Below are 15,150 nucleotides of genomic sequence, written 5' to 3'. Positions count from 1 at the left end.
TACACATTTCTTTTATGCAACACTTGAAACAAAGCTGAAAAAATTAGATAAAAAAACAATGTTTTCGTTAGTATTTCAACTGACAGGCTTATAAGGACTGAAAATGTAACGCCGGCTAGGCTCCGAATCGGATCCGGTGAACCGGATCCGGTTACAATAAGGACACCGTGGCTAAATCGGATACCAAATTATGTATCCGAAATTACATTTAAATCGGATCCGATTTTACATCCAAAACGGATCCGATTTTACATCCAAAACGTCCGATTTTACATTCAAGTCGGATCCGATTTTACATCCAAATCAGATCCGATTTTATATTTAAACCGGATCCGAATTTTGTTTTAAAAAAATTTTGATTTAAAAAAAAAAATATATTTGCTTTTTTCAATTATTTTTTTTAACAATCATTATTAACAATATTTTTATCTTAGAAAATTCAACCTAAACTAAACTAAAATTCCGGATTTTGCGGGGATCGATCTCGGGGCTATTCTGTTCAAAGTCGGCAACTCTATCCTATTGACCACGGCGGCGTACGTGGAATCGATAAAATCAAAAGTCCTTTACAAGTGTAGAAAGTTATTTCAAAATTACAATAGAAAAACTTGATATGATTAATACTATATATATGCAACAATGTATTTATTATTATCAAAAAATAAAATGACATTCTGAAATTAATTTTTTTTTTTTTTTTTTTTCAAATACTTCTAAGTTGGATCCGTTTCAAATCAGGGAAACCGGATCCGGCTTACCTTAGCCAAGCCTTACCGAATCCGGAAGTTAACTTTGACAAAAAAAAACAAACTTCAATTAAAGTCCGGCATTCCAGATCCGATTCGGATCAGGATAGAGTAAGGAAAACCGGATCCGGTTAGCCTTAGCCAAACCTGACCGAACCCGGAGATAACTTTGAAAAAAAAAATAAGGTCCGATTAAAGTCCGGCAATCTGGATCCGATTCGGATCCGAAAAGGGTCAGGAAACCCGGATCCGGATTACCTTAGCCATACTGGATCCGATTCGGATCAGGATCCGGCCAAGCCGGATTCAATTTCCACTCGGGTAGAATATAACCAAGAATCCTGTTCAGGAACGGATCAGAATGTAACGCTTTTTTTTAGGATTCCTGATCTGAAACGGATCAAGTAATTCTAAAAAAACTAAAAAAATTAATTTTTATTATTTGATGTTTTGTAAATCGGCTAACTAATTTACTATAGCAATGTTAATGATGAAACAGGTTGAATGATAAGATTTTATATGCCTAACATAACTTAAATTACCTAACCACTAGCGGGACGCGAACTCGGATCGTTCAGATTAAAACTACGGGCCTTAACACGCGCGGCCTATCGATGATCGGATGTGATTTTTTGCTTTCATAAATTACATCAGCTAAAAAAAACTTAAATTAGAATTTGCGACGTAAATTTGACGTACAAATAAAATATAACAATTTGTTAAATTGTCCCTTGTCATTTTGTTTTAGAATTAAAATTAAAATTAAAATTAAAATTAAATCCAAAAAATATTTTTCCTGATAATATTCTGGTCAGAATCTGTTCAGGAAACCTTATTCAGGATACGTTCAGGTTTCCTGTTCCTTTCCTGAACAGGAAAACTGAATAAAAAAAATTAAATTATTTGATAAATTTTTCCTGATAATATCCTGGTCAGAATCTGTTCAGGAAACCTTATTCAGGATACATCAAGGTTTCCTGTTCCTTTCCTGAACAGGAAAACTGAATAAAAAAAATTAATTTATTTGATAAATTTTTCCTAATAGTATCCTGGTCAGAATCTGTTCAGGAAACCTTATTCAGGATACGTTCAGGTTTCCTGTTCCTTTCCTGAACAGGAAAACTGAATAAAAAAAAATTAATTTATTTGATAAATTTTTCCTGATAATATCCTGGTCAGAATCTGTTCAGGAAACCTTATTCAGGATACGTCAAGGTTTCCTGTTCTTTTCCTGAACAGGATTGGATAAGGTTACCTGACTTAAGGAAATCGTAAGGTGTCCTGACCAGGTTCGGGTCAGGAATGAGTCAGGTTCCCTGAATAAGAAATCCTGATCCGTTTCTGATCAGGGTTTGAGGTCAAATAGGGCATCCTGAAAATTTTTCCACTCGGGAGCATCAGTTGATTTTATCAAAAAATGTTTTTTGTTATAAATTGTAGATTTCATATTTCATAGAGAACTTTTTGACAGTGGACTGCATCGTTTGAAATCGAAAATTTGTGTTTTGTCAGTTTATAAAATATTAAATTTTACAAAGAATATTTGGAAATGTATATAATTATGATTATTATAATTCATACTTGTAATTTTTTTATGTAGAAAAATGAAAAAATTTATCCAAAATCCAAATATTCTTCGAAAACTTCAACATTTTGTAAAATTACAAAATAAAAATTTTCAATTTCAAAATATGTTGAATTCCAATAAAAATGTTTTATTAATCCTTTACAAAACCGGTTTTGTATTTTTGCATAAACCTACTGTAATTTTACAAAATTTTCTAAAAGTGTGTGTATACTAGACCTGTCCAAAAAAAAAGAATTTTTTTTTTTGTACCCTCCTGAGGTCTAAATTTGTTCTTTATGATGACACAAAAAAAAAAATAAAAAAATTTTTTTTTAGGATTTTTTTTGAGCCTGCTCATCGGGTTTTTGTATTTCCCATTTGATTAACACGCGCGCGTATGGCTGTATCTTTGTATATCTTTGACTGTACATAACTCAGTCAGTTTTAATCCTAGAGAGTTGATGTTAGTCTCATTTTTTAGCTCATGAAAATACCTTCAAATTGTCACTGTATACATTTTTTTTGTACTGTTAATAGTTTTGTTTCAAGAAAACCTCAAAAACCATGACTTTATAGGTATATGCAATTTAACTTGTAAACGTATTTTATTATTATTATTAGTAGGATAAGTATTATTATTCGAAAGTATAAAATTGTTGAGCTTGATAAAGAAAAAAATTTTTATGTTAAATAAAATATGTTTAGTAGTTAAATTGCAAATCATGATTTTCAAGCTTTTTTTGAGACGAAAAAAAAAAAAACAGTACAAAAAAAATGTACAGTGACAATTTGAAGGTATTTTCATAAGCTACAAAATGAGACTAATATCAACTTTCTAGGATTAAAACTGACTGAGTTATGCAAAGTCAAAGATACACAGCCATACGCGCGTGATCAAATGGGAAATACAAAACGATGAGCAGGCTCAAAAATCTAAAAAATTTATTTTGTGTCATCATAAAGAACAAATTTAGACCTTAGGAAGGTACAAAAAAAAAAATTCTTTTTTTTTGGACAGGTCTAGTATACATTACTTAAACACGTTGTGAAATTTTGTTTATCCTCGTTTAATGCAAAACAAACTAATTTTCGAGTTATCTTATTGAATAAAGATTACCAATTATGAATATGCCCTCATTGCGTAAACAACTACTATACTATATATACTATATACTGTTTACAAGTCATATAAAATTTATATAATTTCAAAGCATCCATAACGTTTTATGCGTCTGTATGTTGTGGTGAAAGTCCTGAAACAAGTAATGTGAAAAAGCATATAGTCGATACTGCCTAGGGTTATTCAAGCAGTGAGTGAATCGAGACCGAAGAACGCTCGGTTTAATGCCCTTCACCGCGTTGAGACAACTGTGCAAATAGTTTTGACGTTATTGCTCGGGTAGTGAGTCTTCATTTTATATACACTTTTTTCTTTTTCTCTTTCTATTTCTACTTCTCTCTTCTGCTCCTGTTTTATTCTTGTTATTTTTTTAACAGATATTTCAAACTCATTTTTTTTGTTCCCTTTCTACTGTTGCAGCCAAACTTTCAAATTTGATCCCTAATAAATACTTTTTTTTAATTTTTCAATAGTGGCAGATTCTCGCTAGAGACTACATAAATAATTATGAATACAAACACAGACGATATCATTTTTTTTTTTTTCATTGTTCTTCTTTCATGAAACGCCCTGAATAAATATGTATGCACAGACAGAGAAACAAAAAAACCTCTCAATGCAAACTGATGAGAAAATTAAATGGAAAGATACATGGTGGTTGTTAAAAGTGGTAGAAGTAGAGAAGAATCGGACAAGCTAATTAGTATCTTGATTTACTTAATCCTAATTAATACGGAGCTACCGCTAGTTACCGAGCAAGCATCGAGCTACGTTGCATAGCAGCTTAGTCGAGTATTCCAATTGCCAACGACACAAATCAAGTAAACAATCATGACCAACTCCAACTCCAACTCCATTACCCGTTTCATGTTTAATTCAGCCTGCGATTTACCTAAAAAGAGAATACAACATACTTATCTAACATAATTATACAGCATACTTGAAATAAGATATACACGGAAAAAAATAAGTTCTACCGGATAGAACTTTTGCTCAAGGAAATTTTTAGTTTCGAAAGAAGAAAAAAAATTCTTGTTATGAATGGAAAACTTCTTGTTAAAAGACGAAAAAATCCTTGAAACATGACAGATTTAGATTTGAAATGAAACTAAATTAGTTTTAAAAAAAGACAAATTATTCTTGTAATGACAAAAAAACTTCTTGGAAATAATCCAAAATGGCCTTGAATATAGACGCATACTTCTTGAAAAAAATCTTTTTGTTCTCACTTCAAGAACAATAGTTCTAAATTTTAGAACAAGAGTTCTTGGAAATAATCAAGTTGTGTCTTGAATTGAGAACATAAAGTCAAAATTAGATTCAATTCAAGAAGTAAATTCCTCCTGACTTGAATAAAAAAAAAAAAATTATTTGTTTAACATTACTTTTGTTAATTAACAGAAGTACAGTGCACTGTACATTGTGAACAATGTTTTTTTTTCCTAAACTAATAACCTATGAGGAGATTCGAACCCTCGATCGACGCAAACCACGATATCTTGAACCTAACGACTTTCCCACCGAGCCACGAGCGCATGAACGTGACGGGACGAAAATTTCTGTTCTCATAAAGCATGACATTTGAAAAAAAAATAAGTCATATTCAAATTGAGGTTAATTTTGTTAACAAGTCAAAAGAAAAATGTTTTGCTTATTATTTTTTTTACATATATCATAAAACAACTTATAAGACATAATAAAATATTCTTTTTCTATGTTTGTATTACTTTAATAATAATATGATAATATTATAGAAAATAAATACCGACTAAAGATTAGTTTTCTATTAATTTTTTTTTAATTATTTTTCCGTAAGTATTTGATATTGAACGTTAGTTTCTTAATTCGAATATGACTTAATCTTTCTTTTCAAATGTCATGCTTTATGAGAACAGAAATTTTCGTCCCGTCACGTACATGCGCTCGTGGCTCGGTGAGAAAGTCGTTAGGCTTAAGATACCGTGGTTTGCGTCGGTCGAGGGTTCCAATCCCTTCATAAGTTATTAGTTTACGAAAAAAAACATTGTTCACAATGTACAGATGCACTGTACTTCTGTTAGTAATGGTAAACAAATAATTTTTTTTTTTTATTTAAATCAGTAGTAATTTACTTCTTGAATTGAATCTAATTTTGACTTGATATGATAGAAGTCTTTTTGTTCTCAATTCAAGACACATCTTGATTATTTCCAAGGACTTTTGTTCTAAAATTTTAAAACTGTTGTTCTCGAAGTGAGACCAAACAGATTTTTCTTAAGAAGTATGCGTCTCAATTCAAGACCTTTTTAGCATTTATTTCAAGGAGTTTTTTGTCATTACAAGAATAATTTGTCTTTTTTTAAAACTAATTTAGTTTCATTTCAAATCTAAATCTGTCATGTTTCAAGAATTTTTTCGTTTTTTAACAAGAAGTTTTCCATTCATATATCTTTTGTATAAAAACAATTTTCTATTAATTTAATCAATATTATCTTCAAATTAAGGTTGAAAGTAAATAGAATTTCCAACTATACGATTTTCGAATTTTCGGTCTCATATAAAAGCCAGAATAATTATCTATTTTGTTAATTTTTTTTCAGAATTTTGTACCGTGGTTTTTTTTAGATAATTAATGTCAAAGTTGACAACTTTAACGCGTAGGTATAGGGACTGAACACATATTTTCTTCTGTAGTTAAAAAAGTTTCTATACGATTTTGCTTAATTTACTATCAGTTTGTACTTCTTTACAATACGGATTTTTTAAGCCCTCAATGATAATTTTCCACCGTGGATTTTAAAAGATATTAAATTATCAGAATCAAAATTTTTTATCATTAGCGGTCATTCTCTTTCTTTTATTCGTCGTGCTGTCTCATGTTTCTTGGCTATGGTAGTATGTGTGTGTCTATCCAGATAGACTGCATACACACATATTACCAAGAACCTGCCAGTATAGTGAATATATTTTGGACAGAGGGGCACTGAAAATATTTTTTATAACCATATGTAGATGCGCACCCTCTCAGGCCCAAACTTCGTCCACCGATGCGATTTACTTTCAACCTTAAACGACTTACCCATTAAATAAAATCGAATGTCACTTAATTTTAGCAACTTTTGTCTTAACTAGACCCCCGAGATGAAAAAATTGAGGTATTTTGACGAAACACAATTGTGTTAGATACTTGAAATTGTGTTTCTGAGCGCCATTAAAAGTACTTTTCGAATACCGATTGAAAAGTATTTTTAGCAAGATAATTATGTTTGACGAGTATTTGAAATACAATTGTATCCGGTTAAAATACTTGCTCGGGATACTCAAAAATACAATTGTATCCGGTTAAAATACCTGCTGATTATTTGAAAAAAATAATTCCAACACGAGTGCGTTTTACATATATATTTGTTTACATAAATTCGTTTCTACCCGGGTTTGATCCTACGTTTTCCTAATTACTGAACCTACACTCTACCGCGAGACCATTTTTACAAGTTAATAAAATTTGAAATTTTGTTGACATAACCTACGAAGTCGATACAAATATAATTTATTTAAAAAATTAAAAAAGAGATTCACTATCGTTATTTTAGATTACGACTCGATTTATTTGACTATACATCCTTTCCTAATCAACATGTGCCGTAATCAATGATAGTTAAATAGCTATTGGCAAATGTATGTAAGGAAAAGATGTGGTGTCCCCAGCATGATTACTAGAATAAATTGGAAATGTTAATATAAGGATAGAAAAAATTATTAAATAATTATTAATTAATTCATAAATAAATTATTTAACTCTAAAAATAATTAGAGTTTATTATATAATACGGTGCTATGATATTGAAATTTTTCTAAGTCCAAAAACTGGAGTATCAGAATACTTTTCAAAGACTTTTAAAATACTCAAACATTTAAAATACCTGTCAGGGATAATTGTATCCGAGAACCGATATTCGAGCTCTTCATTTACTTCTTTCATAATACCACCAAAATATCGAAACTACTCATAAGTATTCTCACAATACCTCATAAAGATCGCCGGATATAATTCAAACACTATAAAATATCAATAATACTATTCGAATCCTTGATTTTTTCATCTCGGGACACCATTCTACATGAAACTATGAATGACTATGTACATAAAATTACAACAGAAGTTGTAGTCAAAAAAGTACAAATACTACATAACTATACACGTGACTACACCTTTACTACATGACTACACCAATGTTAATTCAAAATAACATAGAGTTGCAGAATAATCTCTGAATAGAGCTCAGAATTAAGGGTCTACCTTTTTTTCTTGATGCCTGTAAATATATATAAGGTAATTGAATACATTTGCAAGTGGTAAAAAAGTCATCGATAACCATATTCTTGAGATGAGAGAATTTTAATAGAATCACTCATACATATGGTATCTATATTTACGCACGGATGTCATACAAGTGTCAAACAAAACGATAATTAATGCCACTCATATTTACTCCCATGTGACCATTTTTCAATCAAACAGATAGCGTCAAATATAAAAAAAAGTCAATAATTGAATCAATAAATTCAAATAATACAAGTAACAATTATTGAGCGGACAAAAAAAAAATTGTAATTATTGTTATTCTAAAGCAAAATGATAGAAGAATAATAATAACTTTTTTCGAGTAAAAAAAATTAAACAAAAGTAAAGTGAACGTCCATCCCAGGTAGGAAGTGACGACGGGCACAAGCCTGGGACAAGCCTGATTACCCGGCTCTCGGGCCTGTGTCAGGCCTGTGACACAAGCCTGTGTCAAGTCTGGAATGTTCACGATGTATTTACTGGTGTCGGACTAGTGTATCAGGCTTGGCACAGGCTTGTGTTCCCAGGCTTGACACAGTCTTGTGTTCCCAGGCTTGACACCGGCTTGCAAAAAAAATTATAAAAAAATATAAATAAACAATTATTATTAATTTATTAATTTGACATTATTATTTTTTACGCGATACAATTTGAATTAACGATGATTATATGAACGAAAATAAACGGCGTAACGGGGGATCGATCCTAGGTCTCTCACGTGGAACTCCAACGCTCTATCAAGTCGACCACGGGGGATTCATGAAAGAGTCAGTCAAAATTTTTTATATGGATGAATTTATTCGAGAGTCAATACACAGTCCTTGTAAAAGCCTGGCACGATAGTCAAAACCTAATAATTTTTATTTAAAATGTCTATTCACAATTTATAGATCTAATTAATTAATTTTTTTTTTTTAATTGAATATATGCACAAGTCAAGGCTCGTGTGAGGCCGGGGAAAACAAAAAAAACAGGCTTGACACCGGCTTGGACTATTGAAGCCTGTGTGAGGCCGGTTGAAAACAAAGGGGACAGTCTTGTGTCAAGCCTGTGTTAACAAGGCTCGTGTGAGGCCGGGGAAAACAAAAAACACAGGCTTGACACCGGCTTGAATTATTGAGGCCTGTGTGAGGCCGGTTGAAAACAACGGGGACAGTCTTGTGTCAAGCCTGTGTTAACAAGGCTCGTGTGAGGCCGGGGAAAACAAAAAACACAGGCTTGACACCGGCTTGAATTATTGAGGCCTGTGTGAGGCCGGTTGAAAACAACGGGGACAGTCTTGTGTCAAGCCTGTGTTAACAAGGCTCGTGTGAGGCCGGGGAAAACAAAAAACACAGGCTTGACACCGGCTTGAATTATTGAGGCCTGTGTGAGGCCGGTTAAAGACAACGGGGACAGTCTTGTGTCAAGCCTGTGTTAACGAGGCTCGTGTAAGGCCGGAGAAAACAATGGGCACAAGCTTGTGTCAAGCCTGTGCTCCCCAGGCTCGATACACGACCCTCGCACAAGCCTGGCACAGTTGTTCAAGCCCGAGAACTCCTACCTGGGATGTTGTTGACATTCTTCCAAATGTTGATCAGAGCCTTTCTTTCTACGTATAAAAAGTCATAATTTATTCTTCAAATGAATTTTTTTGCTATGCGCATTATCGATTGATTCTCTAACCCGGCAAGTCCAAACCAATAAATTTTTTTTTTTTTTTCAAGATAGAAACAAATTATTTAATTAGTGTTATATTATAAATAAAAATGTGCTTTATTTATTTAAATAATTGAACTTATTATATATATACACTGAGAAAAAAAACTTCTGACATTTAGAAATAAACTTCTTGGCAAGAAAATTTTTAAAGGAAGAAATAATTTTTTTTTTTATAAATTATAATTGTTTTCAGTTTTGTAAGGAGAAAGAAAAAAGTCTTGAAATAATCGAAGTTTTTTTATTTCATACAGATAGCGTTTTGTGTCAAACGATAGATTCAATTTTCAACATATCATTAGTTTGATTAGAAAAAAAAAATCGTTTGTATCAAACAAAAAAATTAATTCCTTGAGAACGTTTTTTTTGTTTGTAACAAATTATAATTTATTTAATTCATTACCTTTATTGTTTATATTAAATCATCTGTCATATTTGACACAAACATTACATCGTTTTTAATAAATGACGATTGTTTTTTTTACAAACAGCCACCGTTTGAATGAAAACACCAAGTGGCATAACTTGAGAAGTTTATTTCTCAAAAAATACCCCCTGCCGTTCGAAACAAGAATGTAGTCTATTATAGGGAACGTAGTAGTGTTAGTGTTAAGGCGTGGTGGGGATACTTTTTAGAAGTTTTTTTCTTGATGAAAACGATCGATCGTTTGACACAAAACGCTATCTGTATGAAATAAAAAAACTTCGATTATTTCAAGAATTTTTTTTTTCTCCTTACAAAACAATTATAATTTATTTAAAAAAAAATTATTTCTTCCTTTAAAAATTTTCTTGCCAAGAAGTTTATATCTATTATCGAGGAATATTCTTCTTTTTTTCGTCAAAAAATTTTCTTAGTGTAGATATAAATGAGGTGAGTGTCAGTAATCTGAACACAGAACTCAGCCTTTGCTCAGGTTGTTGATATATATGTTTAACTTACATTACTTTATTTTTTTTTACACTGCAAAAAAAAAATTCTATATTTGATAACAAACTTTCTTGAAAATAGAATTTTCGTTCTAGAAAATTTTTACACGTAGTAGTTCGTAGTGATATGTAGTCATTTGTAATATAACAAAAAAAAAAAAAAGTTTTTTTTTACATAGAGAAGCGTCAAGTATTCGAAATCGTTAACACACGGAGAAAAATTTACATTTTTTTTTAATATAATACCATAGCAATTTTTGCGTTGTGTTTCAGTAAGCTGGAACCATAAGAGCATCATATTAAATTTTGAGACAAACCATAGCAATTTTCATTGAAAAACGCCACTTACTGGCCGTGCGACCTTCCGCGGTGTACCATAGTAATTCTTGCGATGGGCAAACGCAAAATTTATTTTGTTTATAAACGCTCGTAAAAAAATATTGTAAAAAAATATTTCAAGCCCAGGGTTTGAACCCCATATCATCGTGATACATATCCTACGAGTTATCCGCTGCGCCACAAAAACGTATGCGTAATTGAAATATTATTTGTTTTATATTAACAATTTGAAAATAAGCAAAGTCACGCCTGCGCAGTCGACTGAAAAGTGGGGGCAGTTGACATTTCTGAGTTCTTCATCAATTTTGCTATGGCCCATTGTAATTTTAAATATGTTGCTTTGTATTTGTTGGTGACACCTACAGGAAATCCAAGAAAGTTATTAAAATTACTATGGTACATTGTAAATTTTCAGAGGATCATTTTAATTTTGTCCATAACAACAAAGTAAAATTTTAGAATTAAACAAAGCAAAAAAAAAAAAAATATTTTTTGCTATGGTGCAATGTAATTTTTAGACTGGATTATTTTAAATTTTAAATTTAGTTTCTGTAAAAATTTCTTTATGCGTTGTAATTTTTTCATCGGGGAATAGCAAAAAAAAAACATGACAAAATCGCTATGGTACATTTTAATTTTTCAAGACTACAATTGTTTTTTTTCGTTGAAATGACAGTAAATTTTTTAATAATCATAATATGGTTCTATGGTAATGTGGCACCATAGTAATATTGAGTGAAAATTTTTCTCCGTGCAATTGTGAGTATACTCATGTTGCAGCTGTTTTACTTTTTCAATCCAAAAAGATATGGTACCAAAAAAGTCAAGAATTGAATATATTTTTGATGTACACTGACAGAAATTTTAACTAAAAATTAAAAAACATGTTTGAATAGAAATTACTATAGTGCTTTGTAATTTCAATTTTATTTTTGTGACTGGCCGCGAGAGATGATATTCTACAATAAAATTATGGAAAATGTCACACAATTGCTTCAAAAAAACAACGGAAAAAAAAATGGAAAAATGAATTGAAAAAATGAGAAATAAGAGTCTACATAGGAAACATACTTAGGGTATTTTTTTCCGAAAAATCTAGGAGAAACCCGGAAAAATATCTCTGAAAGTCTCGATTGCGTAGAAACCCATACGGAATCCGGAGAAAACCCGGAGAGATTTTTTCCACCCCTGGTATACACTAAAAAAACGAGCAGTATTTCAGATGCGCTATCTCTGGCACTAACCTGGACAAATATGTATTACTGCGAGCTGAAATATTGCATGTATGCTCACTGGTAACGAAAAAAAAGGAAAAAAAAATTTTTGTGTAACGAATTCGTTCCCGGTTAAAAAATGGAAATTTTCAAAACTCCGGCGAAAGCCTTCGTGGTTCCTATAGCTCTGTGATCAAATATTTATTAAATTTTATTAATATATGTCGTTTAAGGTGCAACCAGGGCAAAATGAGAGACATCTGGCGGATGTTTGCTGAAAACATTATATATTCATGAGTGCAAAAAGAACGAGAGATTAGAAAGAGAATACTGTTTCTCACTTCCACTCAAGTATTTAGACAAAGACAAAAATTTATTATCCTCTATTAATTAAAATTGAATATTAAAACCTATACCTATATATCGTGAAAGAGCGCCTAATTTTTTTTTTTTTTTTTTTTTTTTATCCAGCAAATTATTCAACTTTGTACTTCAAAATTTTGCCATTTTTTTTTATATTTCACGTCTTTTGATTATTAAAGTAATCATAAATTAATAAACAGCTCATGTAAAATTGAGACTTTCGGGGACATAAATCATAAATTTATGTTTTGTTTTTATAGTGAATATATTTTGGACAGAAGGGCACTGAAAATATTTTTTATAGCCATATGTAGATGCGCACCCTCTCAGGCCCAAACTTCGTCCACAGATGCGATTTACTTTCAACCTCAATGATACTGTTGCAATCGCTAGCTTATAACAAAGCTACAGTCAAATTTTCGAGTCGATCTATTAATTTTCAAAGAAGTTGTCACGAGTTATATGATTAAAAAAAAGTATTTTTTTCACAACAAAAAATTTCGTTTTTATTTTTTATCGCGTTAACTAATTATTATAAAAAAAAATATGTATTTTTTAATTCTATTGACGACTGTTATTTTATTTTTTTTATTTACCAATTTTAATTTTTCTTATTTTTCACCCAGAGCGACAGAGCGTTTTCTTGTCTTTGAGTACTCGACTGGTTATTATTGCACCCGGACTCTCATTATTGGTGACGTTTTCAAATACTTGACACTTCTTTTTGTATTTGTTTTTTTTTTTTTTGTTATAATAAAATATATATTATCAAGTATCGGAAAGAAATATATATGTGTTGATGAGAATATGTGTGAGATGAGATCAGATGAGATTAACTACTACTATCGTGCCTTATTATACATCAAATATTTTGTCCCCTTCTGTCTTAGATCTTTTAGAAATTTAATTAAAATATGATAGAGTTGAATGAGGGTGTTGAGGTTTGGTAATGATCCCATAAATCGATGTCAAGCTTTTTTTTAAAAAAAAAATCAGATTTTTCCATTGCGGTAATATATATTTAAAGCATAATTGATATTTACGGTCTTTGCGTTTTTATCAAATCGACCAGATTTCTTCCGTTCAGTTGGTAATAAAACTCTACTTCTCTTCTCTTTTTTTTAGTGTTTATATTTTGGCTGCACTGCAGTATGTTATTATTTGTTTGTATGCATGACATATAACCTCTAAACTAATTTGACAGCATAAATAAATTGTTTACTTTACAAAGATAACAAAAAAAAAGCAGTCAAGTATTTGAATATGTGTAAGATGTGATACAGAAAAGACAAGAAAGAAATATATTTTGACGTTGTTCTGAACTATTGTAAACTTGACCCCACCTGGTTTTTCCCAAATAAAATTTCAGTATTCAAGACATATATTTTACATCAGGTGGGGTCAAGTTTAAAATTTTTTTTTTCAATAGTTCAGACTTAATTACAACGTCAAAAATATATTTCTTTCTTGTCTTTCTGGTATCACATCTTAATTAATATACACACAATTAGTGACATAATTTCGAATACTTGACACTTTTTTTGTAAAAAAAACTTGTTTTTTTTTTTTGTTGAGATATATTAATTTTACATTAATTTTATTGTTTACTAAAAGTTTTGATTTTGTCGAACTATGCCACTCTGAAATTAAAAAGTGGAATAAGATTTTTGAGTATACAAAAATTCAAGATTTTCGTTTCAGTTTCGTTTATAAAATCACGCAAATTACGAAAACAAAATTTGTATTAATGTTTCAGAAAGCGGAAGACAGCTAGGCCCACATGGTTGTGCAATTTGCCAAAACATAGTAGAAGGTGGAAATCAAAGCCGTGTACTTTCTAGTAGCCAAGCATCACAGTACGGTTTACGCGAGGAACAGATCCAGCCTGGAGCTCGTGTTTGTAACACATGTAGATGCAAAGCCGTTCGGGGTCGATACACTGCCTGCCCATTACCTGGATGTCCAAATGCCACCAATGCTAACGTAAAAAGTCGTGTTAAACGTCTTCGTGCGTTGCCATCAAAATGGATGGAACTGCCACCAGAAATACGAGATCCAGTGATTCAAGAATTTCGTGAGTCTTTTTTTATTATTTTGATTATCACAAACTTATTCATGATTGATTTGGTAACAATTTAAACTTTAACTCTACGTAGAAATATCCAACAATGTGACAAAATGTTGCTCAGCATGCTTTAATCGCATATCGCGCCGCCTGGCGCCACATGTAACTAGTGGTACCGAAACACCTGACGAAGGTTCTGAGTTTCTTGCTCGTCAGTGGAACGAAGATGAGCTAAAACGATTACGACGTGCTCTGCGAGAACATGGCACGAATTGGCCTAAAGTATCTGAACAAATACCTGACAAATCAAATCATCAATGCAAAAATTATTACCTTACGTATAGGAAAAAACTAGGCTTGGACCAAGTTGTTGCTGAGTATTATCAGTCATTGGGGGAGGAAAGAAGACCCTGCCTTACAGATGAAGAAGAAAGTGGCAGTAGCACAAGCAGCTGTGATGATACAGCAGTGCATGATTCTAGTGACACTGCGAGTGCTGCGAGTCCTGTTAATCCAATCTCAAGTAGCGGCACTCCACCAACCTTGATCACGGCATCCTCTACAGAAGTCCTTAATTCTAGTAATTCCAAGATCGTGACTACATTTCCTTTGAATAACAATTCTGCAGATGTTCGAATAACTCTTGTGCCACCAGCCGTGCCAGCTATCTCAACCCAACAAACAAATTCATCAACTAGTCAATTAACCAATGCTAGTGTTAGGGAAGACTACGACAGCTCTGCCACGGTAAATATCGTTTCATTCTATTATTTTTTAATCAATA

At 31.6% G+C, this 15,150-nt stretch overlaps 1 protein-coding gene across 13 annotated transcripts in view; it reads left to right on the top strand.

The window, feature by feature from the left end:
- LOC122855023 overlaps nucleotides 1-15,150 on the top strand; it is a 90,728-nt gene that overhangs the window by 70,657 nt on the left and 4,921 nt on the right. For all 13 annotated transcript variants that reach the window (XM_044156123.1, XM_044156121.1, XM_044156125.1 and 10 more), the window contains 2 exons: nucleotides 14,058-14,375; nucleotides 14,458-15,113. In XM_044156123.1, the coding sequence (XP_044012058.1) occupies nucleotides 14,058-14,375; nucleotides 14,458-15,113 (974 nt within the window). The remainder of the gene's footprint in view (nucleotides 1-14,057; nucleotides 14,376-14,457; nucleotides 15,114-15,150) is intronic.

The sequence above is a fragment of the Aphidius gifuensis genome, linkage group LG4 (genome assembly GCF_014905175.1).
Source record: "Aphidius gifuensis isolate YNYX2018 linkage group LG4, ASM1490517v1, whole genome shotgun sequence".
NCBI classification, from domain to species: domain Eukaryota; kingdom Metazoa; phylum Arthropoda; class Insecta; order Hymenoptera; family Braconidae; genus Aphidius; species Aphidius gifuensis.
Note: the sequence above shows the minus strand (reverse complement) of the source record. Positions and strands in the feature narration are given on the sequence as shown.